Source organism: Falco naumanni, chromosome 9, assembly GCF_017639655.2.
Source record: "Falco naumanni isolate bFalNau1 chromosome 9, bFalNau1.pat, whole genome shotgun sequence".
NCBI lineage: Eukaryota > Metazoa > Chordata > Aves > Falconiformes > Falconidae > Falco > Falco naumanni.
The window spans coordinates 8,616,564-8,643,679 of record NC_054062.1 but is presented as its reverse complement, the minus strand read 5'-3'; the positions used below and the strand labels follow the sequence as shown (position 1 = coordinate 8,643,679).

The following is a 27,116-nucleotide window of genomic DNA, read 5'->3' as shown; positions in this document are numbered from 1 at the left end:
GCATGAGCCTGGGTGACAGCCCTGGGCCCCCTGCCCCTTCCCTCCATGGCCCCCATGAGTGCTCCCGTTCCGGCACCAGCTCCCCAGGGCACAGCCAGGATGAGGTGACACCCATCAGACACAGCAAGGGACTGGAGGGACAGCAGGTTTGGAAGCTACAGCTGTATTAACAGCAGAGTTGGTTTAAAAAATTCATTTCCAGGCAGCATGAAACTACATTTTGGGGGAAAGGGTTTCCAGCAAAGTCAAAAATTGAAACCACTTCATTTGCAGTCGAGCAAAACACTGTTTTCAGGCTAATTAACCCAGTGAAAAGAATTGTTACTGTAGTGGTGCTGCTTCATTTAGAAAAAAGGACAACAAAATCTTTGGACATTTTGGAATCTTTTCCTCCTCTTCCCCTCTAATTTAACCCAAATTTGTTTGAAGAGTTCACTGCAGACAGTGGCCCAGCTCTCCCAGCAGACCCCGGAGCCAGCTGGGGCACCCGGGGGCCGGGAATTCAGCCGGCAGCTCCTAATGGCTTTTTCCATCTCCCCATCCCCACATCCTCAGCACCTGCTGCCGCATGCTCAGTAAAAGCCCTTCACTCGCTTGTTGTCCGGGTCGAACGGGGACTTGGTGTGCGCTCGGGCAGGGTAGGTCACCCCCATCCGCTCCAGCTCGTAGCTGCCGCTCTTCACAAAATCCAGCGAGACCTGCAGGGCAGAGAGAGCCATGGTGAACCCCCCCGTTGGGTGCTGTGAGGCACCGGTGGGGCACCAGCCCCCTGCCAGCATCTCAGCTCCATCACTGGACAAGCTCCCACCCCACAGATCTGCTTTCCACAGAAAACCCAGCTCTGCTGTCCCAGGAGGATGCAAGGAGAGGAGGAAAGTGGATTTTTAAAAGCACTCAGTTTAAAAAAATAAAATAAAAAGAATACAGTATTTAGGGATTTTTGAGATTTTTTTTTTTTTTTCCTGGGGATTTTTTCAGTGGCACCTAGTGCAGGGTGCACTTACAGCCAGGCTGTGGGAGCTCAGTGCTGGAGGGGCCAGAGCAACCAGGCTGGGCTGGGGGATGGCACACCCCAACGGGGTCAGCCCTGGCTGTGGGAGGGGACCGTGGTGGCAGCCAGGATGTCACCACTTGGCATGACAAGCGTGAGCTGTCCCCTCTGCCCACAGGGCTCACCCAGGGCCAGGCAGTGCCGATGGCCCAGACATCCCAGCGCAGGGAAGGGCTGGGGGCTCTCTATGCTGGTGGGTTTTTATCACCTGGAAATTGTTAATGATTTGGCAATGAACAGAATTTTTGTTCCTCTCCTCCCCGCCTCACCCCCTGTACCTCTTCTGCTCCCCTGACTCTCTAGCCCTGATGCTGCAGAGACATGTCCACCCTGGACCCCCTTCCCAGAGGTGGGGAGCATCACGCTCGGTTGCTGAAGGGCCATAACCATGGGAATGAAACTAAAGAGCCACATGCAACACAGCAAAGCCCTGAGCAGCCATGCTGGGCACCCCACTGCCAGGGAGAGGTGCGATCTGCATGTCCTCCTCCAAGGGCTGGGGGTTGATGTGGGGTCTGGGTCCAGCACCAAGCCCCTGATGAGGATGGTATGGGGCAGGGTCCCAGTGCACATCCCCCGAGCATCCTCTGGGCACCGCAAAGCTCCCCGCTCCTTCTGCAATTACTGCCCCAACCGAGTGGGAGTTACCCAGGGAGCGGGGAGATGAGGGCTGCACATTAACAGCTGCTTAATGAGCGCTGGCTGCAGCCAGCCGCAGCGGCCACACGAAGGAGCTGGCAGGGCTGGGGACCCCATGGTGTGACCACACACACGCGGCGCCTCTCATCAGCCCCACTGTGTGCTGCCGCGGCAGAGCCTTCCCCACAGCAGTGTGCGAGCAGCGGAGTGGATGCACCCATCAGGATGCGCTCAGCACCGCTCTGCTGCATTGGTGCCTCGCTGGAGGCTGGAGGGGACTGTCCCCCTGCCACATCCATCCTGCTGCCTCTGTCACACTGCCTAGGGCAGGTGGGTGCAGCTGGGGAGTGAGATGTAACAGGGAGGGGAGACAGAGAGTGGGAAGTGGGGAAAGGAAGGGAAAGTCTAGCGGGAGGGACGTTCACCATGGGGAGAAAAGGTGGTTCCCAGGGGCTGAGGGGACAACTGGAACAGAAAACCGCTTGACTTGGGAGTCTTGGCAGTGATGCAGGATTAAAAGTCAAGGCAAGCAAGAGGATGAAAGCATGAGCGTACGCACTGCTATTGGCTTGCCACAGGGAGGATCCCTGGGGATATCATGTACAGCCCTCTGTCCTCACATGGGTCCCTTGGCCCCTGCCTACAGCGTGCTGCGTAATGAGGGCATCTGATTTACTATCCAGGAGTCTCCCAGGATTAAGAGCCTGCTGAGCTCCTATTGGCCATTGCTCCGTATAACATAAGTTAATTCACTGCTGCAATTAAATACTTGGTTGCAATTAACACCCAAGGCAGCACTTGAGCTGGAGAGCATTGCTGGGACCATGCAGAGCAACAGCCGGTGAGATCGACCTCACCACCGAGCCGTGGCATCCCTCACCCTCCAGCCTCCCTCAGAGGAAGCGGGGGGGGGGGGCTGCTGCCCTGTCTTGCTCCCCAGACAACAGCAAGCTTTGCAACGGGTTTGTGCATATGGCTTCAAACCCAAAAAAGCGCTACGCTCCCCCCCAGCAAGCCCCCAGTGTGGGGAAGGAGGCTCAGCTGTCCCCAGGGGCTGGTGGCAGCAGGGGTTCTGTACTCACCGGGCCCCCCTCTGGGTCACGGATGTAACCATAGGCGATAGTTTTGTCGATGGCAAATCCAAAGTCTGCCCGACGGATGTGGCCGACCACCTTGCCATCCCGCCAGACTGCCTCCAGGCCAAACATCGGTACCTTCCTGCAAGGCGAAGGCAGAGCTGCAGTCAGCAAAGCCCCATGTCAGGACCCCACAGGGAAGAGGGGCTTGGGAGGACCAGACCCCAGCTTTGCCCTGGGCCATCCCACATGCCGGGGCTCCCACCACCTACAGGTTCTTTAACCTTCCGCCGTTGATCCCAGGCGAGGGCAAAGCCCCTCCAGCCCGATTTGCAAAACCTCCCGCTGCTCTGGGTGAAACAAGCTAAACCCGCTCCCTGCCACACTGCTTCCAGCTCCCATTAAACATCCAGCAGGGAATTTGCAGTGGGATTTAAATTAGAGATGGAATTAGAGCATGGAAAACAGCTGAGCTGGCTTGCAACTGAGCTCCACGTGCGTGCCCAGGCGCAGGGATGGAAGGGGATGGCTGATGGTGCTCGTCCTGGGGCAGATGCTGGCGCTGGCTGCTGCCCGGCACGGAGCAGAGCCCGGCAGCAGTACTCACTCCTCAGTGGTGAAGCAGATGAGGCGGCGGAAGATGCCCTTGGCTTTCTGAGCCTCCACAGCCTCCCGGCCCAGGAAGGGGATGCCAGATTTGAGCTTGCAGGTGAAGGCTAAGCCTGCTTCTAGGGGGGTATCATCAGGGCGCAGGTCTGCATGCCAGTGTCTGTACCCTGCAGAAAGCAAGTGTGGGTCACCCAGCCTCTCCCTGCCGTGGCAGCAAGCCCAGGGTGAGCAGCATCAGGAGACCAAGAGATCACCCCTGCATCTTGGACACCCCTGTTACCCCCAATTCACTTGGCCCTGGACAAAGCACCCTCAAGAGGAGCCCGTATTGGGGAAGTCCCAACAAGGAGCACTGGGGCCAGTAGCATCTCTGCCAGTAGCTGCCAGACCTCCAGTCACACTAACCCACCCCTGAAGCTGGGAAAAACCCACTTGCCCTGGTCCCCTGGCCAGAGGCAAAGCAGCAAACGCTGCTGTAAGGAAAGCAAGAAACCTTTCTCGATGCTGAGGCTGTCAATGGCTCTGTAGCCGGCGTTGGTAATGCCGTGCCGGGCACCTGCCTGCATCACCGCCTGGTAAACCTTCACGCAGTCTGCCTTGGGCACGTGCAGCTCCCAGCCCATCTCCCCGACGAACGACAACCTCATGGCACGGACCTGTGAAATGCAAGACGGCCAACACCCCTGCAGAAGGAGCCACATGCCACCACGGCGGGGGAAAGCCAGCTCACCCAGAAACCTTGTGCAGATGCCGTGCCTTGACAGAAGGCATCTCTTCTCTCATCTTTGTGCTCTCCCCAGTGCACAAAGCCAGGGTCAGACTGAATTTCTCCTCTCTGGACAGCCTAAGCTTGGCACCTTAAACCCAGCTACCATCAGCGCCCAGGAGGGATGACCAGCTCTGCCTCCAGCATCCTCCGGCCACTGATCTCAGGGTTGTCACAGCAGCCAGGCTGGGGTTAGACGTGATGCTCCAGCTCCAGCCAGGCTTTTGTCTCCCTCTGCTGATCCATCGACACCAGAAGAAAGCCTGCAGGAACCCCCAGCCCTGCAGAGCCCCAGATCAGTCCCTCAGATGGGAAAGCCAGTCCCCAGCGGGACTGTCCTCCTTTGGGGCACTTTGCGGCTGCTGTCCCCTGGAGATGACTCCCACTTGGGACTGTGCTCCTGCAGCAGGTGCACCTGAAGACCAGTGCCCCGACCGACACCCTGCTCAGCCCAGGGGATGCTCAGGCTCCCCCCAGCAGAGGCTGTGCCCCAAAGCAGCTCTGCTGCCAAATGAGCTCCACACCAAATGTGTGGAGCTCCACAGAGGAACGAGCAGACCAGCACCAGGGACTAGCTGCTTCTCATGAGAAGTCTCATCCTCGGAGATGTTCCTGCCTGCCCTCCCGGGCACACGGACCTCGAGCCATGCTGACACTGCCCTGCTTCTTGCCTAGGCAGGCTTGCCTGCATCCTCCTGTTGTCCCTACTGAAACAGCCTGCATTCCCAAAGCTTTCCAGGCCAGTTGGGGCCACCCCAGCCCAGGCACCTTCCCTGGAGATAGCCCTTGAGTCTGAGCTGCATTTCCCTCTGCTTTGGATTTCTCCGCTTCCTCCCCCACAAAACCCCCTCTGGTTCATCCCTTGGGAAGCACATCAACTGCAAATGCATACCTCGCTTTGGGAGCGAGATTAACTCAAGAGTTTCATGCCAGATTGTGATCTGCAGTCTCAATAAAGCAGTTTTCAGCTAGGAAGAGATTTCCAGGCTGGTTCTGTTGGCCAGCCATGCTCTGCAGCTTTGAGGCTGCCTTGCCCATGCCCATGCTGGCTCTGGGATGTCATTGAATCATGAATCACAGATCATAGAGTCATTTAGGTTGGAAAAGACCTTTAAGATCATCAAGTCCAACTGTTAACCCAGGACTACCAAGTTCCCTACTAAAGCATGTTCCTGAGCAATAGATCTATGTGGTTTTTGAAGCTGCATCTTGCCATTTGCTAAGCTCTTGCTACAACTGGGAGCTGTTCTCAGCTGTGCTCTCTAATCTCGGTTATAAATAATGACAGACAACAGCAGTCACTGCCCCAAACAGGCAACAACAGGCACAAGAAGTACCAAAGGGGTGCCCAGGCTCTCCACTGTGAAGATGGCCAGTGGGCGATGGCTGAGAACCCAAGTCCATCCTTTCCTCCAGCACCCCCATTCTCTACCAGCACTGCACAAATTATTTCCTCAAACAGTTTAAGCTGGCTTTTAAGATGCCTTAGCCTTTACAATGGAAGTGGAGAGCAGAAAGGAACACTATAGGTATTGGGAGTTTAATTTGAGCCTCCTGAGAAGAAGCCATGCCAGGGAGCCATCCTTCCTTTGGTCCCCACCACAGCCCTGCAGCGAAGCACAAAGCCTGGCGGTCGCTTTCGAGGTGTGCAGACACAAGGGGTGCAGAGAAGCTTTTCACTCCATACAAAGGTGTCATCTAATTAGGGAACAGCCAGAGATCAAGTCGCTGCAGCCAGCTACCACGTACATTGCGGCAGGAGATGCTCTGGGGATTGACAGGCAACTTCCCGGCTCATTAACCCTGCCTGCAACTCAGCAGTCAGCACTGCAGCTGAAGTGCAGTTTACTCTCAGAAGCAAGTTACTCCCGGCAGAAAATTCCCCTCAAGCCACTGCTGCTCCAGGGGAGCAAGCATCCCAGTAAGAGCAGTGGGGCAGAGCAGTGCACCACAGAAAACAGGCACCTTTGGGAAAATCGGGGTGGCAGTCATTAGCTTTGCACAGGCAGAGGCTGGGGCTGCACCCCGTGTGTGTACCTCAGGCAGGGGTGCACATCCCACCACGGAGGCCAAGAGGGATATCAGGGGCTGGGCTGAGCCGCTCCTGCTGACTTTCTGCTCAGTTCCCCCAGGAACAGGTTTTTCTGTTAGATTTCAACTGAAGCCATGAAATAGCATCAATTCCTGCATCTTTCAGCAGCAATTCAAAAGCATTTTAAGTATTCTAGAAAATGAAAACCTGAACTTTACCCTGTATCCAGCCGTGAAATTCAAAGGGGACCTTTCTGTGCTGTTCAGTACAATGAGAGACACTATATATAAACTCCCAGACCAATTGGTAATTTCCAGAGTCATTAACTCTGCTGGAACTCTCCTTTCACTCCAGCTGATTTCGTTCAACTACTGAGCTAATGCACGAAAATCTCAGCAATAACTTTTTAAAGATGTTAGGTTCAGTTTAGTCCCCCTGGAAGGCGATAATATCAGTGAAAGTTTCAGCTCAATGTCCTGAGAAACCCTCCTACACTAGTTTCAGCGTGGGATGGAGTCCCCTGGGCTTATTGTCCAGGGGGGTCTGCAGGAGACCTCCCAAAGGGTGATCCGGGTAGCAGGCAGGAAGCCCCCTGCAAGCCCAGAGCCCTCACATATCTCAGGAAAGCTTTTTTCTGACAGTCAGGGCATTTACACTCAAAAGAAGCCACAAAATTTCTAACTAAACTGGATTATTTCCATAAACCTGACGTGAAATGCAAACAAACTAATCACGCTCTTGAAGACGGGAACATCCATATACCTTTCCCAGAGATAAATAGATTACCACAAGATGTTTTCAGCTTGCCACAGGTGTGACCTGGGAGGATGTGGCAAGGGTTATAACTCCCCCGTGGAGACTGAAATGCAACATGTTGGGCAACCTGCAACAACAGACTGGCTTTTGGGTCCCCTGCGCTGCTGTTCCCCTCCAAGGGACACTGGGTGCACTGTAGGTTTTTGGCACAAAGAGCACAGGGTGTGCTGATGGCGACAGTTTGGAGGATGAAATCGAGATGGCCAAAATCTGTGGCTTGGTTAAACCACCCTAAACCCTGGCTAGGCTCTTGCTCACAAATCAAGAAGCCTTAATTTCATTTAGTAGCAATCCCTTCAGCAGCCAGCTGCATTCAAATTAAAGCCACTTTAATTCTGAATGAAAAGTGGCCGCGCGCGGCTTAACCCAGTTTCAGTAAATATCCAGCCTGCCTCCAGCTCCCTGTTCTCCTGCTGCCTTTTACAGGATTTACTGCTGCCTTCACCCCCTTGTCTCAAATCAGACACTGGGACTGCCGCCTGCCCAGGTCTTCCAAGGGAAGGATGGGGTACAAACTCGACCCTCTCTTCCAAAGAGGTGTTTTTTTGATGGAAGGAATATTTTATACGGCATAAACATCAACAAGAAACCAAGGCAGAGCCTCTTGGGCAAACCTTGCAAAAGCTTTTCCCAGTACCAAAACTTGCCAGCAGCAGGTTTTCCCAGAATGTTTCTCTTCTGACATAACGACACTCCACAGTCACCCGCTCTTCTATTTAGAGTGTTTCAAGCAGGCTAAGTCAACAGCTTCACACATGACAAAACTCCCCAAAGAACTGCCACCCCCCCCCTTTCCCCAGGGATAACTTCTGACCACATCGATCTCTGCTGGGTGAGGTGGGGGAGAGATTTAAGGCACTTTTCTTGCTGCCCCACACCAGGCGAGACAGAGGGGTCTGACCAAGCAGCCAGCACTGTGAAACCTCACAGCAAACCCTGGGGATGGATCCACCATTGTACAACACAGCCAACAACATCAAACCGCTTTAGGCTGAGCCTTCCTCACTCAACACCTCGACACCTCTGAGTGATGCCACCCAATGCGTTAAACTCATCACTGCCGGTCCCAGCACAAGGTCCACCTCCTGTCGCGCTCGTGATGCTCCGCAGGCAGCGCAGGCAAAGCCAGCTCACCTCTGTTTGCAAAACACCACACCAGCACCTCCCCCAGCGATGCGCTGTGGGGGCAGGAGCCGGCCAGCACCCCCCCCACCCATGACTCCCCACCAGGCACCCCAGTCCGTCAGCAATGTTGCTTATCACCATCGCCCCAAAGGGCTTCTCATCCCCTTGTTCCAAGACTGAAGGGCTTGAGGCGTTAGCATGGAGCATCACCATTTCTGTGCTTTTCTTGCATAATCGCTGATGTGAGCCCTCAAGTCTGGGCAGATGCAGGATGATCTGCGCTGGTACAGAAAGCTTAAGGTTGTCAGACTTCTCCTGTGATCAAATACAGCGGCTCCACAGGCTGCTCAGCCCTCACCACCAGTACTTGACATGCTTTACATTAAATCAACCCTATTTTTTTATGTGTAGGGGGAAATGGAAAGTGTCCAGAGTGTTGGGTGAATCTCTTTATCACCAGTGCTCACCCCTAATCCATGGAAGCTGTCTCTTGTTCCTCCACCATCACTGCAAAGCCATAAGTCACCATCTCCCCCAAGCTCAGCCCAGGCTATAACACCCCTGGGCTGGGAGAGCCAGCTGACACCTGGCAGGCAATCAGGAAGGAAAACATCCTGGGTTTGGCCTTTTCCAAAAAAATAACCCCAAAACAAAACCAACCAACCAAAAAAAAACCCACCACCACCATGTCCCTGCTGCCCATGACAGCGATGTGGGGGCAGATGGGTTCCCTAGCAGAGGATGCTCAGCTGCGTGGCTGGTGGGTGGTCACCCTAGTGGAACAACCTCCCCAGGGAGCTCGAGGGCCAGCCCCATCCTACCGTGCATCCTGCAGCCGTGGTGAGCTTGTGGGTGGAGAAGGGGAAGGCTTCGTTGCTGAGGTCGGTGTCAAGCACTTCTTGGAGGACGACACGGCTGCGGGGAGATAGCAAAGCAGCCGTGGTGAAAGGACATAGCACGCCAGCCTGCTCTGAGGGCCCTCACTAAAACTTGCTTTCTCATCTTGTTGACAAGACAGACTTCTCCCTCTGAAGGGGAGCTGATGTGGGTGACACGCAATGTCGTGACAGCCTCAAAAGAAATGCCAATTCCCCAGCAAATGGAGTGTGGCTCCAGCCAGACCATTGCCTGTAGCCATGGGGCTCACACCTACCACTGCTCAACGTGGGGACCTGACCTGCATCTGAGTCATCCCTCCATCCACCCCTGCATCCCTCCATCCATCATCAGGATGCAAGAAGGGGGCCACAACACTCTTTCTGTACTCACCTCAGGGGGCCCTGGATGCTCATCATGCCCAGCTCCTCTGAACAGTCGAGGAGTTTGCACTGGAGCTTCATGTCCTGCAGCACAGCGGTGATGTGTGACCAGTTGTGCTGAGCCACAGCCCCGCCGATAGCCAGGTAGTAGCCATCCCCTGGAAGACACCCCCCAGCAGCCTTTCAGGCTCAAAAGCATCGTGCTGGGGGCAGTGCCCAGCTCAGCTCAGGGCTGGTTTTGCTATCCAGAGGCTGAGCTGCAGCCCTGAGCCTCTCCAGCTTGCACAGCCCAGAGGGGCTGCCAAAAAAGGGGGGGTTAAATAGTGCTGGGACAAGGGAGGGCTTTGGGGCTCTGTTAACATCCAGGCTGCCTTTTGTGGGGCTCAACAGTGAAAACCACAGGACCATTAAAACCTGAAAGAAGAAAAAGTTAAACAAAAGCTTTCCGAGGTCTGGAGGTGCCCATGTGTGAGCGAGCATCACGGGAAGAGAAAAAACACTTTGTCCCTTGAGACCAACAGCATCTTTTATCTGCTCTTTTGTTTCGGTACAGAAGAGATGCCAAAGTGTGGGGGGAGCTGGGAACTACAGCTGGGAGCAGGGAGGGATGCAGCAACCAGGCCATAACCAGTGCAGGGGCTGCACTGTGTACGAGGAAGAATTTCATCGTCAGTAATCCTGGGTGGAAAAATCCCTAGGGATGGGGTTTGAGAGCTGATTAGTATGTAATCAATCTTCCCTCTGTCTTTCCTGCCACTACAAAATTGCTCTCTGATAATCTGTCATAGCGGTAATAAGTGCAGCCACCTACTGTAATTGGAAAAATACTTCGCTGCAATTAAACTCCTCCATTGCCCGACAAACCCTGCAGCTCTGCCATCCGCTTCCCATCACCCTTCTGCCCCCCACGGGCACCCCAGATGAGAGGGATGCAGGATTTCCCCACGGGGACGGGGGGCCACACTGGGGCAAAGGCATCGAGGTGGCCCCCACGATGCCCACTGCCCTGGGCTGGCAGTGGGGGCTGCAGCCACTGTGGGGCTACTCCCTTCCGAGCAGCAGATCTGAAGGTGACACGGTGTGGGGACAGGGCTCCGTGGGCACTGGCCACCCCAGTGCAAACCTCCCTTCTGGTGCCAGTGCTGGTGCCACCGGGCATGGCGCTTGGCAGCGCTGCCAGAGCCCAGCTCGGCACCGTCCTCCGCTGCTGCTGCCTAATGCCATTTCTGCCCTCGGGGCTGGCTGCGCTGCTCCGTTTCAATTCCTCTTTATTGCAGCTGATAAGGACTTGGGGAGAGGTCAGAGCCGCCAGCCAGGGCCGGACAAACCCAATAACAGCGATGAGCAGTGCAGGGCCCTGAGGACAAGGGGGATAATCATGTTAGGGGGACCGAGGGGAGGAGGTGGAAAAAGCCAGGTGGCTGCCATTAGGAAAATGCAATCACTCCGCATCTGCAGCCCCCCCAAGCATGGTGGGGATGGAGGAGATGCTGGCGGGCCTTGGACCGAACCTGCCACCACGGTTTCCTGGGACTGGAAAGGTCTTTGTGTGCATTGATGCAGCTGAAAAAGGCAGCGGGAGAGGCTGGGAGATGAACTGCAGGAGGGTAAACCAGCTGGTACCCACCCCCCCTGCCCCAAGCCCCATGGCAGCTGCAGAATGTGCCCACCTCCAGCACCCCCATGCTCCGGGCTTTTACCTTCGAAGGTGGGGGCCAGGGGGGAGGCCGGGTCCCCGGGACTGATCCGGCTGACGGTCAGGTCGCTCTCCACGCCGCCCTGCTTGTTCAGCATGCAGGTGTACACGGTGGAGCCTGGGGGAAGGAAGGAGATGGCATTGCTGCCCGTCAGCCGGCCCCAGCACGGAGCCACAGACCTGGCAAAAGGAGGTGGGCAGCAGGAAAATTTATCCTCATCGTTACATCAGCTGCCTGGACATCCCAGTACCAGGATAGGAAGAGGAGCGACGCTTTTTCCCCTTGCGATCTGGGCGAGGAGCTGAAGCTGCATCCTCGGAAATGCCATAAGCTGCCTCCCAGCCCTGGAGAAGGGGCAGGTTCTCCCCATGCAAACTTGTTGGTGAGGGTTGTGCTTGATTTCCTCCAGCACCCATCACATCTCCAGCTGTGAGCCACAGCTGGAACCAGAGGGCCAGACCTCCCGCCCCTCCCCCCCCCCCCCCCCCCCCCCCCCCCAAGCTCAGAGCACATTAGTCCCTTCATAAATGAGAGCAGAATACAGCCTCCGGAGAGGACAGGGAAAGCAGTCGCCCTCACACGCTTCCCATACCCTCTGCAACAGCAGCACTTAAAAAGAAAAGGCAGCCCGGGCACCCCATGGGTTGTTTTGGTGTAAGATGTGATTTCCCAGGGCAGTGCTCAGCAGAGGCAGCCGAAATAAGGAGGTTGAGCCAGTACCTGGTGCTTTGCTCACATCGGCAGTAAACAGCCAGTTTGCAGCTTTTGTTGCTTCAGGACCAACCAGGTAGAATTTCCCAAAATAAGACATGTCAAAGAGAGCCAGGGCGTTTCTGCATGTTAAGCATTCATTCTTGATCTGCAATTAAAGCAAACACACCGCTGAAATTGAGCTGTATTCTCAACTCCACCAAAGGATACTCATATTAAAACCATTTATGTAACGGGCAACAATACCCGGATGCTTCCCTGGTGCCTTTAGAGGCTGTATAGCTTCAAAACACTCCTGAAAAATCACTTACTAAATGGAGCAAGCCTGACAGGCTACCCTGGATGCTCAGTCCCATTCCTTACCTCACTTTACACAGTGACAGTTATCAGCAATAATAGCTAAATTTTATCAAATTGTGTTTTCCCTCCAAGCTAGTTTCAACTCTTTCATTTATGAAAGCAGCAGAAAAATTCCTATGGCCTCTCTGCTGAGGTTTCTGAGCATGGACCACACATTTCACTTCATCTTTTTGGAACATTTTTCCCAGTTTTGGGCAAAGCTCATTGCCTGCCTTCCCTTTGAGCCTCACCAACTCCATCCAATGTGGCAGTGTGGCATGGCTCCTGCTGCCTCTGACCCCCCAGCTCCAGATGTGCCTAGCGGTTTTGGCCGGGGGGGGCCGCCCCCTGCACTCACAATGTTATGGTGGGGGGGGAAGTCGAAGGTGTACTCGTCCCCCAGCAGCCGGTTGTAGGTGTAGTCCCTGTGGCGCTCCTGGCCGTATGCACCATAGTAGTCGTAATCCAGGACCTGGCAGGGGGAAGCAGGAGGATGGGGGCAGTGAGGAAGGTGATGTGAGGCTGAGGCTGAGGGGTTGCTCCCAGTCGCATTCATCCCATGCCAGGAGAGGAGTGGGTCCATGCAGGACATGGCTGTGGTAATGGGTCCCCACCCCGGCATCCCTGACCACTGTGATGGGTCCCCCATGCCAGCATCCCTGCCCATGGGGATGGGTCCCCACCCCGGCATCCCTGACCACCGTGATGGGTCCCCATGCCACCATCCCTTCCCACCGTGATGGGTCCCCAGACCAGCAGCCCTGCCCACGGGGATAGGTCCCCACACTGGCATCCCTGCCCACAGTGATGGGTCCCCCACCCCAGCATCCCTGCCCACAAGGATGGGTCCCCATCCCAGTATCCCTGCCCACAGTGATGGGTCCCCACCGCAGCATCCCTGCCTGCTGTTCTCTTCAACACATAGAAGAAGTCAGATCAGTGCCTGTCATTTGGGGGCACTGCAGGCAGATGCTGCCTGTTGCAGAGGGACAGGCAGACAGACACATGCAACATGCACACACAAATCTCCCTCTTACTGCTGTTATAATGAATTAAAGCCCAACAGCTTTTATCGATCTGATTTGGGGGCATGCAACTGCTTGCAGCGTATCGCACACCCTGCACACGCAACACACATCCTACACGTGCTGGGCACAGCCAGTACCCTGCAGGCTGAATGCCCCCCAAAACGTGTGCTACGCTTACCGGGGCTGCTCCCCCGGGGCTGAACCAGCCCGGCCTCTCCCAGCCATGCCGCTCCTGGAATACGCAGCCCTGTCGCAGCAGCTCCTATGAGTGTGAAGCCAGAGAAACAGGAGCAAATGGTTAAAAAAAACCCTTTTCACTAGTTTTTGAGCAGCACCCAGGCTGCTCTCAAATACGTGCTCAAGACCCAACTTGTGAACCCTTGGCTTTGGCTATCAGCAGCTAAAATCAGCTCTGCGGTTTGTCCTTTAAAACAGTGGCAAACGCCAACTGCCTGCAAATTGCCTGATATTTTTGTCCCCCCAAGAAAGGTATTTGCCTCAACAGCAGCTGACGGGCAGGAATCTGGCAGCCCAGCTGTGCACCCCACCAAAGCTTGCGCTACGGTGCATGAATTACCAACCAAGAGACACAAAATCCAGAGAGCAAGATTCCCCCCGATGTTTACTGGAGTCATTATATAATAACATTTAAGATTTATATAGCAACCTTCTCATTCTGCCTCTGTACTCTCAGGAAAATCTCTCTGCACACAATTAATTAGGGTTCCATTAAGATATTTTTGTTTGGTGCCTCTGTTCGGAAAAGAATAGTTTCTGTTGAACATTTCAGAAATGATTCAGTGCCTATTTATAAAACACAGCACATGTTCTGGAGCTGCATGTATAAATACCAGGCTGTCAGTCAAATGGGCATCACTTATTAGACATGCTATTAAAAAATAAATTGCATCCTCGGTGACAGAAAACAACTGAGCTGTCAACCAAACACCGGGGGATGGTGGGGAGGGATGTCTGCTTTATGGCTTGAGCCTCTGCTCTCCATTGCAAGAGGAACAGTGTGATATGAATTAGCAACAAGCAGAAATGGGCTCGAGAAACGAGGATGCTCCATGCCAGGGCTGGGACTGGGGCCACCAGCAGTGAGGTGGGATGAGGTGTTGGTCCCGGGTCACCCCAGGCACCTCAGGGTGATTTTGGGGGCTCTGAGCTGCGGCAGCTGCAACGCTGCTAGTGCAGCAAACTGCTGGAAATTGGGTTTTTTTCTCAAGTGCTGCATCTTGAAAGGATTCACCTATGGAGATTTGTGCAAGGAACTGGCTGGTGAAGGTGGGAGCAGGGAGGAGACTTGGCTGGCGGCTCCAGGGAGCAAAATCAGCAGGGACTTAAGAGCTGCTGGCAAAACCACCAAGGCACAGCTGCTCTCCACTCTTCCCACATCCCTCCTCGTGTCCCATCCTTGCTCCCTATTGCAAGACACTATTTTGAGGAGGAGAAACCGCTGCTGAGCTGCAAGTGAGTCACAGTGAGCACAGGGCAGGAGATCCCAGCTGGCACTGAGCATCCCGCAGCTCTTGCAGCTGCCCACGAGCCAGCCTGGCAGTGGATGAAATAAGCCTCTGAGCCCTTCTCTCCGCTTTTCTGTTGGCCAGTGACCATCACCGGGCTCTTAAACCATATTTGCTAAGTCAAATATTATGGGAATGCTTGGCAACTCTACCATTAAACTATCCACAGCCCCAGCACCCTCACAGCGTGCACCCGGTGAGCTTTGGAATTCGGCAGGGATCTTCCCAGGATGGGTGGATGGGAGCACGGATGCAGCACGCTGCTTTGGGGAGCAATACTTGCCACCTCTTTTTTTTTGCTGCGAGGGTCTCCCATCGCTCCTGGCACGGCAGCGTGGGCCGGGGTGGGCATCCTCACCTCGTGCAGGGGGTCCTTCCTCACATTGCGCCCTGCCAGCGGCTCATCGTGGGGGAAGACGACGGAGTAGTTCTTGGCGTAGGACTCGTGGCTCCGCTCCCGGATCCAGCGGTTGTTGTCGGTGAGGGAGTGGTGAAACCTCCTGGAAGGCAGGGACAGGGCACCGTCTGGATGAGCCCACCAGCTCATGGGGTGCCTCCTCCCCCAGGCACGGCCCTCCTGGCCAGACCCAGATGCGGATGCAGCTGCTGTGGCATAAAACCACTATTCCTGCACCCATTTCATGGATAGGAGAGCAGAGGGACCAAGCAGGGCTTGGTGCTGGCCACGCCGCAGTGCTGCCCATCAGAGCCAGGCACTTGCTGCAGCCCCCACCGAGCTCCCCAGCTCTGGGGCATCTACCCCAGTGCAACTGGGGGCAGAACACAGCCCTGCTGGGGGGGAAAACACAGACAGAGGAAACTTGAGGTTCATTCTGGTCTGCCTCAGCACACCTTGTACACAGCCTGGGTTTAAATACAGCCCTGATGAGAGAGCGAGCCCTGGACATTCCTTACATTTTTCATCCAATTCTCCCTAGGCTGAAATATAAATAAAACCTGAAACATTTTAAATTTGTTTGACATATTTTCATCTTTCAAACAGAAAAGCTCCTTGAAGGAATGTGCCAGCTCAGCACACACTTGGGTTGTTATTACCAGAGACCTATAACTCACGGACAGCAGCCCTGGGTGCCCGTGGCACCTTCCTTGGGGCTGCAGAAAGAGAGGCAGGGAGCAGGCAAGACAAAATGTCATTTCTAGGGCTATTTAAAATAATATTTTCAGCTTCCCTCCCCACTGCCTGGGTGCAGAGAAGCAGGACACCAGGGCTGAGCCCTGCAGCAGTGCAAGCAATGCTCCCCAAAAGCAGCCATGGGCTCGCTGTGAGAGCAGTTGCCTCTTCTGCCGGCACGGGACAGGCAGCAGGTGACACATGGCATGTCACTGGCACATGGCATGTCACTGGCACCCCCAGCCACGCTGTCAGCCCCAGCCCTGCCAGTGACGTGCGGAATGTTTGACAGCGGCAAGAGGAGCAACAGCTGCCAGATGAAATATTTACAAGCGAGTGTTTTCAGAGGATAAATATTTAAATGTGCGGAAAAGGGAGTTATTCAAAGAGAAGCTTAGTAATTGTCACCAAAATAAAAATAAAAAAAATGGGACTGGCACCAGCTTGATGACAGGGCAGATGGGATATGGGAGATGCTCAGGTAATCCAGCTGCCAGGGCTGGAAAGCCCCCAGGCACTCTCTGAGCAGGGCTGGGGTCTCGTGGCACAGGTCAGCCCCATCGTGGCTGCGGTGGTGCCAGGCCCCCCGGATGATGGTGCCTGCTCAGCCGGGGGATTTCTCCTTCCTGGTCCTGGCCCATCGCTGCCCCGGCTGCGGGGCTGGTGAAGGAAGGCTGCCGGAGGCATCTCCCACTGACTGGGCACCAGCACCAAGTCCCCTCTCCTCCCAGCCCGAGTCAGCGGGGTGTTCACCAGCTTTGCTACTGAAGCAACATGATTTTAAAAGCTTTGTCCCTGACAAGGTGGTGGCTGTCACTACCAGCCCTATAAGAAAGCCCAAACCCAATCAAATATAATCACGCAAGTTAAAAGCAATTACAGAGCCAACATTGGCACAGTCAGAATTCCTGGCCCATGTCACGCTGCAGAGCGGGGGAAAGCTAATCTTTCTCCTGTTGAAATCATCACCCCTGATTATTAACTTAGAGGATTAGGCACGGCACTAATTGAACAACAACAAAACCCAAACGTAATTACCCTGTCCTTTCCCATCACCGCAATCTCCTTGTGTCTGATGGAAGCTGTTTGTGTAGAAGTGGAATGAGGCAAATGGGATAAACCCCACACGTAAATTCATTAAAGCCACTGAGTGTAATTGATTCCAGCTCCACGGAGGGACACAGGCTGCAGCACAGATGCTGCCCAGACACCCACTCCCAATGCCAGCATCCAGCTGTGCCTCAAAACCCACCCCCAAGGACCACCCAAGGATGAGGGGTGTCAGTGAAGGAGCCCATAGCTGGTGGAGACCTGGGGCAGCTGGGGTGACTTGCCTGATGTCGTAGCCGTACATGTCCTTCTCCGGCCGCCCACGGATGATCCAGTGAGCCAGCTCCCTCCCGCAGCCACCTCCCAGCATCATCCCTGGGGGGAAGAGGAGCAGACCCAGATGATGCCAAGCATGGCTGTGGGTGCCAGGCTCTGCCCGGGATACGATGCCCACATCAGGATGCCCAAGGTGTGATCCCTTCAGCTCTCTCTTACCAGCACTGTTGAAACCACAGCCCAGGAAGAAGCCTCGGACTTCTGGAGCTTCTCCCATGAGTGGCTTGTGGTCAGCTGTGAAAGACTCTGCAAGACACAGACGAGGATGTGCCAGCAAGGTCAGGACAGGCATTTTGGGGACACATCACACACTTTAAGGAGCAGGGTTCCTACAGCTTCCCACACTGGCCTCATTCTGCTCCTGCTCCCAGAGAGGTCAATGGGGCCAGAAATGGACCAACACGGAGCACTTCCCAGCATTGCAGCTCAAGCATCGCCCCCCCTCCCCTGCCTCTCCAACAGCGCCCAGGCAGCAGAGGCCAAAGAGAAGACTACACTGGTACTGGGATGCCCAGCATCATGCAGGTGCCTTGTGCAGGCTCCTGAAGCAAAGATACATATGTATATACACATATATTTGCTTCAGAAGCTTGCATGAGAGTATACACACACACATCTACATGCACATCGCAGCGCCGGTGGCAGAGGCAGGTGCTGGTGGCACAAGGCAGCTCCTTTGCAGCCCAGCGTGTTGTACAGTCTGTCCCTGCAGCATCGAGGCCCCGGGCTGGGGGGTAACTGTGCCCCCTGCACCCACAGGGAGCTCAGCAGCACCTGCTGCATGCCAGCACTGCGAGGGGAAGACCTTGGCGTTAGGGTTTAGACTGAAAATTTGTAAAGCAGCATGAATCCTCAACCAGATCGTGCATGAGGTGTTGCAGTGGCTGAAGCAGCATCTTTCTTGCTCCCAATCCCCATCAAGGGGGCTGGACCAACCTGTTCATTGCCTCTTCAGCAACTGGGCCATATTTCATGATGATGATTATATTTCATTGTCATGGATTTCTGCTGGAAGATTTCATGAATTTAAGCTACTTCATTCAGCTGAGGGATTGCTGCTGCTGTTGCCCAAGGCTCCTGTGCTAATGATGTCTTGTGCTGCCAGCTGCTGCTCCCCATAGGGATATCACCCACGGTCCCTGTGCAAATCCCTGCTAGGGAGGCCAGAGCAAAACACTGACAGAGGTGTGTGATCCTCCTCCCTGTTTCACAGTGGTGCATCCATCCATGTGGAAGAAGAGAGGGAAGACAGAGTTCAGTCTGGTCCCTTCCCCGCTCAGCAATGCCGTTTGTTTCCCATGATGTCTGTGCTCACAAGGCAAGAGCAAAGCCAGAAGAATATTTCCACTTTCATCAAAGCAGCTTCTCACATGCCGGTATCCCTATACTGGTATGACTACATACCTGCTGAGTTACTGGAGCAACACCGATCAGCATCTCCCCGTCACCACTGGTGCATGCCAGCCCTGCTGACTTTGCGCTGGGAGGGATGCTGAGTGCTCACATTGGACCTTGGCCCACTCGGCTGCAGGGCTGGACCAGCAGCCAGAGCAGAAACAGCTTAAACCACCCTGGTTTAGCCCACTTTCATCCCTTGCGCCTGACCACGGCGTGGTAGCTGTTCTGGTGGTGGTGAAATATTTACTGTGCAGCAGAAAGGACAAGCGTTTGCTGTTTGCTTCAGCCCAGCGTGGCTCAGCTGTAGCCAGCAAACCAGCTGCTGGTTTAAATCAAGAAGTAGAAAAGGGTGAGCGCTGACCCTTTGAAAATTACATTACTGTACTACAAACATGAGACATCTATCTATAAGAAGCCAGCTCCCCACTGGAGGCCACCAGCTCTGCTTACACCACAGTTTAATCCAACCTGCTGCACCCAGGGCCATAGCCTCCACCCTGTACATGTCGTGTTTGATCTGCCGCGGGGCAGAAGATGTGCCCTACTTTCCCCTCGTATAGCAGCACCACTCCCTCCCCGAGGGCCATGAGGGTTCGAGAGCTTCCCTTTAAATGCCTCAGCAAAAAGGGATTTTAAATTTTTTATTATTATTATTATTATTATTTTTAGCTTGTGATGGATTTCAAGGCCAAAGCAAGTGCATGGGGTTCGGGTTCAACAGCTGGCATCACCTCCCGCTGCCGCTGCAGCTGTGCTAGGGCCTTTAACATCACACCAGACAGCCTGGGATGTAAATCTGGGTAAATCTAATGTCATCAGCCCAGTAAAAATAATAATATAACACTTGGTAAAAACAATGGACGCTGCTTAAAAAAATCTGCCTCTTATTCCCCCAGCCCAGTGGCCACAGCATGGGCTGCAGATCTGTACCAGCCACCCCCCAGTTTGGACCAAGGCAATAAAACTCTCTGAGTGTTTCTCCACCTAGGCTAAGCCTGCGATGCCACCCCTTGGAAGATGCCACCACTGCAGCCCGACCCCAGGCGCTTTCTCTGCCTTCAGAAAGCTTGTCTTCTCCCCAGGTTATGAAATTTTTTCCCCTTGCCTCCATCAAGACCCATTGGAGGAAGGCAGCCGCCGCAGTGCCGCGCAGCCGCCTTACCTGGCCCGCAGACAGTGGATTTAATGCCCGTTTTCTCCAGCACTGGGACCCTGTTGATGGCACCTTCAATGTGTTGCATGAAAACATCCCAGTCCAGATCAAAGAGGCCAAAAGCAAATTTTTCAGATACCTGAAGGTGGGAAACAGGAATCAGAAACACAGAATAGAGCACAGATGATGGTGTAAGAACTTTGTTCTGCCAGCCTTGGAGACTTTGGAAAATAGAGGCTGCTTTGCAGACTGGTTTCTTTGGGGTTTTGTGAACAGCTCAGCCAAGCCAAAGGTCTGGGGCATAGCCTGAATTAAGACACCTGCACCTGGATAAAGGGATGATGCAGCAGGACAGGGACCGCACGGTGGCCTCTGAATCTCCCCAGCCCAGCCTTCTCATCTCATTTCTGCTGCCTCTGCATCTCGTATCTATGTCACAGAGAGACCCAAAGGGAAGATGCTCTCCCCTGCTTTCCCCACTGGCCTCAGAGAGGTTGGTACCTGCAGGAGCTGAGGCGGTCCTGCCTACACCCACCCCTCTGAGGTGGGTTCCCTGGAAACCTGCCTCATTCCTCCGGAAAATCTCCCAACACCACTCACCTCCTCCCAGAAGATGGGGTTTGACTCATATCCACCCACGGAAAGGGCATCGCCTTGGAGACGGAGATACACCGAGGCATCATGATCGCGAACGTTCGGCATGTTCTGAAAAACAGGGAGCAGGAGCGGAGGGGTGAGAGGGGCCCGAGAGGCACGGGGAGACCCCGACATCACCCTGGCTGCGCCCCAGCGAGCTGAGCGGGATGAGCTGGGGGTCTGGGGCACAGGGTCGGCACCCGCAGCAGTGGTCCACTGAGGACGGGAGCAGCAGTGGCTCCATGGATGTCCCCTCAGCCCTGCCACCTGGATGCCCACCTTGCCCCAAGCAGAAGGCACCCAGGGCAGCCCCAGCCAACCTGGCCAAACCACGGGCCAAGCGGCTTATGCAGGCAGCGATGCTGTGGGCAGCGTGCCCGTTCACCGAGCACTCCAGCTGGACGTCGAGTCCTGCACAAATCCTGGCTAATCAGCAGCTGGTGAACTCCAGCCGTGCTGCGGGTGCTTTTGCACAGGCGCCGGAGCAGCAGCACCTTGGCTCTCCGGCTGCTCCTCCACGGCACAGGCAGTACCAGGGATGTTCGAGGGAGCAGGAGCAGCTCCTGCGTTTGATCCTAGCTCGGAAAGCATCACTCCTCTGCCACCCACCTCCGCAGGAGGATGCAACAGCACAACACGCAGGCAGTAGTGCGCAAAGAACGAGGGATTTGTTCTTGTGAATAATGGATAGAGAAACATTTAGGTAGCACGGAGGTATCAGTGTAGGGCCTACTGCAATTCATGTGGACAAATGGAATTAAGTGAACAGGAGACACCGGGGTCTGCAAGCTGCAGCCTGTTCTCTGAAAAGTTTCTTTCTCACTGCGTCTGTACGGCACAGAGGAGTTACTGGGATGTAAATGTAATCAGGGACACGAGCACTTCTTAAAACAAGGCACCTTGGAGTGAGAAATCAGACACAGGACTATGTCAGTGGGATGGAAACTGAATAACACGTCACCTTCAAAGCCCTGGTGCCTGAGTGAATGAAATCTCCTTCGACTCCTGAACAATTCCCCATAGCCAGATGGCAAGAACAGATTTCTTGGGACAGTTTAGAAATGCTTGGAGAGCTACCCCCTGCCTGCTGGGGACTGGGGCTTGTTCAGAAAGTGCTTGGCGTCTTTAGGAAAGCTGCTATACACATAAGGGACCCTAAAATAATTCTGCTGAGATGAAAAAAAATGAAGAAATTATCCTGCTAGTCATAAAATTGTTAAATATTAAATGTGACTCTATTAAAGGTAGTCTGATAGTACTGCTAGAAGGAGAAGGTGCTGGGTGTGCACTTCCCCAGGTGGAGAGCCTGACCTGGCAGCGCAGGCTCGCACTGAAAGCAGGAATATGTGGGGGGTCCTGCCAGTCTGGGGGTCCCGGGGGGAGCGTCTTTCCCACCTCACCCTGCTGCATGCAGTGGGGCAGCAGCCAGCTCTCCAGAGAAGAGGAGCCGACCTGCAGCCACGCAGGACTGACCTGAATGCCCTCGATGCGCTCGGTCACCACGTAGGCATGATGCATCCCCACCAGCGGCACGTGCACGCCAGCCAGCTGGCCCAGGGCTCGCGCCCATACGCCTGTGGAGAGACCAACGCTGCGCTGAGCACCTCTTCGTCCCCCACACCCCACCAGAGAGCTGCGGCAGTCTGGGGGTGACAGCCAGGTGGGGGGGACAAGGACTGATGCAGACCCTCTGACTCATGGGATGCAAAGCCACCCCACGCCCTGCGGCCGCAGCCCTGCTCCCCTACCTTCCCCACACGCTCTGTGTCACGTACCTGCACAGTTGACCACACAAGGAGTCTGGATGGTCCCGTGGGCCGTCTCCACCGCATACACCCTCTTCACCCCGAAATCGTCAGCTCTGACCTGGATGCCCGTGACTGGGCAGTTCTCAATGATCTGGTGGTAGAGGAAGGGTGGCAGAGTCACGGCAGGGTTGCGAGGGCGGTGGGACGACCCGGCTCACCTGACATATAGCCCCCACCCCTGGGGGGGGTGAATGGAAGCAGCGGTCTGGCAATGGCCATCTCCCTTTCCCAACAGCTGTCACTGCTGATACCAGCAGAGCCCTCCTCAGCTGCAGACCTGAACTGCTGCTCCCTCCATCTGCACTTGCAGAGGATGTTTATAATTGACATGCACGTGAGCAAAGCAACCCACCAAGGACAGGTTGGTAGTCCCTGTCTCAAGGAATGGATTGTGTTACCTGACCCTAAAGCCTCTGATCTCCTGAGGAACCTGCCTTGGCCACTGCCTTGTCTTGCTCCTAAAGGTCTTTTTTTCATCCTGTATTTTCCCTGGATCTCATGGCTCCTGCCAGCTTTGCCACTGTGACCCAAACAGCCACCAAAACTGAACAGGACAAGAGCCTTCTTGGGCAAAGAGCTGATGCTGCAGGAGCAGCTCTGCTCCAGTGGGAAAGGAGGAGATGGGGAAGGCAGAAGACAAAATCTCCTCCCAGCGTCAACAGGCATTAACAAGGAATTACTGATTAGGAACTACCGTAGCGCCTCTGGCAGTTGCTGCTCTGGCAAGAGTTGAGCAGGTACCAGCTGGATCCATGGTGCCATCCTTGGGGACGTACAACGTGCCGTACAGGTCGTCAGTGTTCATCAGTGGGTACAGGTCCTTGGTCTGCGATGGGGTCAGGACGTAGGACTCCACACCATACACCTTCCCCAGCTGCCAACCGGACAAGAAAACTGGGAGCTCAAGCAGGCAGCAAAAGTTTGCTCATCCCTTGCTGCTGGAGGAGAAGGAGATCCCCAGGACAAGAGGCAACTGCTGCCCCAAGGGAAGCCCTAAATCCAGCACGGGGTGGGATGCTCTGCAGATTTCAGGGAATATGGTCCCGTGTTCACATGCAAGCTGCCTGTGCAGCTAGAAAAATGACACTACCACTCCAGTACAACTGGAAAAATGATGCTACTGCTATCTGAAAGGGCAAAAATCCATGGTTGGGTTTAGTTTTGCTGCTTTGCCAGCATTTTGCCTGATTTCAGCAGCCTTACGGAAGCCAGGAGGCTGCCCTGGAAGCCCACCCCAGGCCACTGGCAGCTCTGCAGGCAGGAGGGACGGGCCATTTGGAGACCCAGGGGCTCCGTAGCCCTGGGACACCCATCCCTGCTCTTGTGGGCTGGAGATAAACACCAGCTCCTGCAGCCCACCTGGCCAGGGGACACAGCGAGGGGCTTTACCCTACCGACATGAGCCTCTTGTACTCATCAAGGCGCTGCTTGTTGGAGGCGATGAAGAGCCCTCCGTTCTCCACCCAGCCTGTGTGCAGCCCCGTCTCCACCGGCAGGTCCCGGCTGACCACGTCCCGCGTGTGTGCCAGCAGCTCCACCTCCACATCGCTGGGACGCAGCTGCCACAGCAGACCTGGGACAGATGGACACACAGCCCACAGGTGGGACAGACGGCTCCAGCAGCCCTCCATCACCCGGAGTGGGATGCAGCAGGGGCCCTGCCACCCCATGCGTGGCCCGTGGTACCCTGCCATGGCTCTTGCTCCATCGCTCCACCTCTCCATCTCAAGGTGATGTGGGAGTGCTAGAAATCATCGATTTCTGCTTTCTTTGGGCATTAAATGAATGGGAAAAAAGGGGTTTATGGAGTACACAACCCCAAAAGAGACAAAACACTAAAAAGCTTATGGAATTTACCTCTTCTAGCTCGCCCCTGCCTGCCAAAGAAAATATGCTTAAAGAAGAAAAAAGGAAAAGCATGGAAAAAAGCCGTTTCCTTTTCCTGTGATCATATAAAACTTTACAAAATAAAATTAAATTGGGGTGTGTGTGTGTGTGGTTTCTTAACAAAACATTATGCTAAAAGGAAAAAAACAGAAACCCTGAAATTCTTCACGTTTAAAGACAAAACTCTCCAGCACATCCAGAGCCAGACTGTGCGATGCTTCACTCCAGGAATAACAGCACATCCCAAACTATGGGCATCCCGCCCCCACCCCCACGCTGTGCCCACTGCCTCACCAGCCGTGTGCCAAGTGGTGCCCGAGGTCAGGCGGTCCCTCTCCAGCAGCACAACGCTGGTGACACCCTGCTTGGCCAGGTGGTAGGTGGTCTGGCAGCCCAGGCTGCCCCCCCCAACCACCACCACCTCAGCCGAGGGCGGCAGGGGCTGGCTGGGCTCCCCACTCCCAGAGCCTTCCTCCTTCAGTGTCTTCTGGTACGGGACGCTCTTCTTCACCGTGGGGCCCATCGTGCTGCTGAAGGGCCGGGGGCTTCTCCAGGAGGCTGGCAGGCAGCGGGGGGCAGCCACCCGCAAGGCACAACTCACGTACGACATCTCCACCTGCAAATCCCAAAAATGCCTTGCTACATGGGGAGGGGACCCCTGGCCAGCTCGGCTGCTCACCACCGTTTCAGTGGTAGCAGCATCTCTGGGTGCTGTGCAAGGGGCTGAGCAGCTCACGGCGGCTGGAGCGAGCCATGGGGCACGTTCCTGAGGGGGCTGCTGGGACCCCCTTCCAGCAGGGAAACGGGATCCCGGCTGCACGTGCAGCTCCCACCCACCCTTCGGAGGGGCCCTGCTTGAAAAAGGGGCTTGGGAATGCACAGGGCATGGCAACGCCTGTGACCGTGCTTGCTCACGCCTGCAGAAACCACTTCCCCCCTCCTTGTGTTCAGGAGCTGTTTGGGCACAGCGAAGGTACAAGGTTTGCTCCCTATCAAAGGAAGGCAGTGCAGTGGCTGCTGGGGGGGCACGGGACAGATCCTGCTGCAGGCACCCCAGCCCCTGCGCACAGGGCTCCCGGCTCAGGGGTTGCTCCGGGGGCACGCTTTTGGGTGCACAAGTCGGGGTGCAGTGGGATCCCACACACCAGCACCGACCCGCTTCCACATGAGCCACGGGCCATGGCCAGGGGCTGCACCGCTCACCCACCGAGACCCCCCGCTCGCTGCCACGTGGCGTCCAACACCCCAGCTGTCCCCCCGCTGTCCCCAGCAGTCCTGCAAAGCCACCCACTCCCGCTCAGGAATATCTGTGACACCCACTGGAGTTTCTCGGACAGCCCACGGCTGCTTCCCACCACCCACAGCTCCACTCACCGGCGAGGCTCACTCCGGGCTGGCTTTCCCTGCCACAACGGCCGTGGGGCCCCTGCCTTCCTCGATGCTCTCCTCCTCCTCCTCCTCCTCCTCCTCGCACGGCTGTCCCTTCGGCCCCTGCTGCAAAAAACATTAACCAGCACCAGAGGCGAGCAGAGACAACCCAGGCAGCCGGGACACGGAGGCTCACCCCCCTCTTATCCCTTCCTCTGGCTCTGCTGCTGCTTGATGAAGAAGAAAAGTCCGATAGAGCAGAAAAATTCCAAACAGGGAGGAAAATGCTGCTTTTCTCCCCGGCTCAGTGCCTGGCGGAGAACAAACAGCCCAGCTGGGGCCAGTGGGAACTCGCAGCCTCCCGGGCTCTTTCGGCGCTGGCTGGAGCCGTCAGCTGGATGCCAGAAAGCAAACACGGCGAGGAAAGGCACCATCTGACCCTCCTGCCGTAGTTCCCAGCAGTTACGTTTTAAAAGCAGAATTAAAATAAATTTACACATTTCCTAAGCCAGCCCCGGGAGCTCAAAGCGAAGGTGGGAACACCAAAAAAAATTTTAATTTAGGAGAGGATGGGAAAATAAAAGTTTGATTTCAATCTCTCACCCTGAAAGTTTATTGCTCCTCCTGCTCAGGACTCACCCCTGAAATTAGGGCTTGTTTGGGCAGGGTAGGCAGGTGACACAGGTTTTTCAGAGGTGGCTCTGAGGGGCCCGATGCAGCTATCTCGGAGGAGCAGAGGTCGTGGTGGAGCCAGGCTTTGGCCAGCAGTTGCTGGGGTCAGGGTCCGAGCACCATTGTGGTCCCTGCAGTGCCCTCCCGGCCCCATGGAGCCCTGAGAAGTCCAGGGATGGTGTTTTGGGGGCTTGTAGCATTTAACAGCACCATGACCCTGAGAAGTGCCCCCCGCTGCCCCATGCCTCTGCTCTCGTGCACTGAACACACTGTGGCACCCAGTCTGCATCCAAAATCACTCTGTTTGGGAAAGGTTTGAATAGAAGTGGAGGGGTTTGCTTGTTCCAGCATCAGCCCCTGCCTCAGGCAGCATCTCTTTCCTTCTCTCAAAGATAAAATTGGTTTCTAAGTTTTAAAGCGAGGGCCCCAATTCCTCCAGAATTCTCCATGGACTAATTGCTCAAAATAACCGCAGAGATGCAAACAAGTTTAAACTCCTGTTTGCAGTGGGGTGTTTCTGTTTGACAGGCCAGAAGCATTTCATCAGCATGTACTAATTATAAATTCGACCTTTGGGTTAGACCAGACCTAAAACAATACAAACCCAAGTTGGCATTCAGCATCTCGAGCCATTCACCAAGCTGAGGATGGACAGTGGAGACAGTGGCAGCGACCGTGGTCCTTCCAAGCCCCGCGCTCTGATGCATCTCCAGAGGAGGAATGAAAGTGGTTATTTGTTTTTGACGGTCAGTCCAATGCTGAGGGAGCCTATGCCAGTTCAATCTTTTCCTTACAAATCTTAGATTAACTATAAAGGAAAGGAGCACAGTCATTTGTGTGCAGCAGCTGGAGTTTTTTCTAGGTCACAGAAAATATTATATGGCAAACGCAGGAATGAACCAGCCAGGCGTGCTGCAGTGCCACGGCTCATCGCTGTGTGCACCAGGCTGCATCCCCATCCCCATCCCCACCACAGCCTGCACAGGCGTGCATGCGCAGCCG

General features: G+C 55.1%; 1 protein-coding gene across 1 annotated transcript; it reads right to left on the bottom strand.

The window, feature by feature from the left end:
* Positions 1–147: 147 nt before the first annotated feature.
* On the bottom strand, positions 148–26,190 carry SARDH (sarcosine dehydrogenase). Its single transcript, XM_040606763.1, has 22 exons — positions 26,046–26,190; positions 25,449–25,565; positions 24,369–24,690; positions 23,582–23,760; positions 22,882–23,061; positions 22,155–22,278; positions 21,853–21,953; positions 20,344–20,448; positions 19,753–19,882; positions 17,352–17,438; positions 17,141–17,231; positions 15,033–15,174; positions 13,327–13,410; positions 12,479–12,592; positions 11,791–11,929; positions 11,074–11,187; positions 9,384–9,531; positions 8,936–9,029; positions 3,869–4,031; positions 3,374–3,542; positions 2,773–2,908; positions 148–698 (listed from the first exon to the last, which is right to left on the bottom strand). Exons 3-22 carry the CDS (start codon positions 24,682–24,684, stop codon positions 573–575), a joined length of 2,742 nt encoding a protein of 913 aa, XP_040462697.1. The 5' UTR covers positions 24,685–24,690; positions 25,449–25,565; positions 26,046–26,190; the 3' UTR covers positions 148–572.
* Positions 26,191–27,116: the final 926 nt, after the last annotated feature.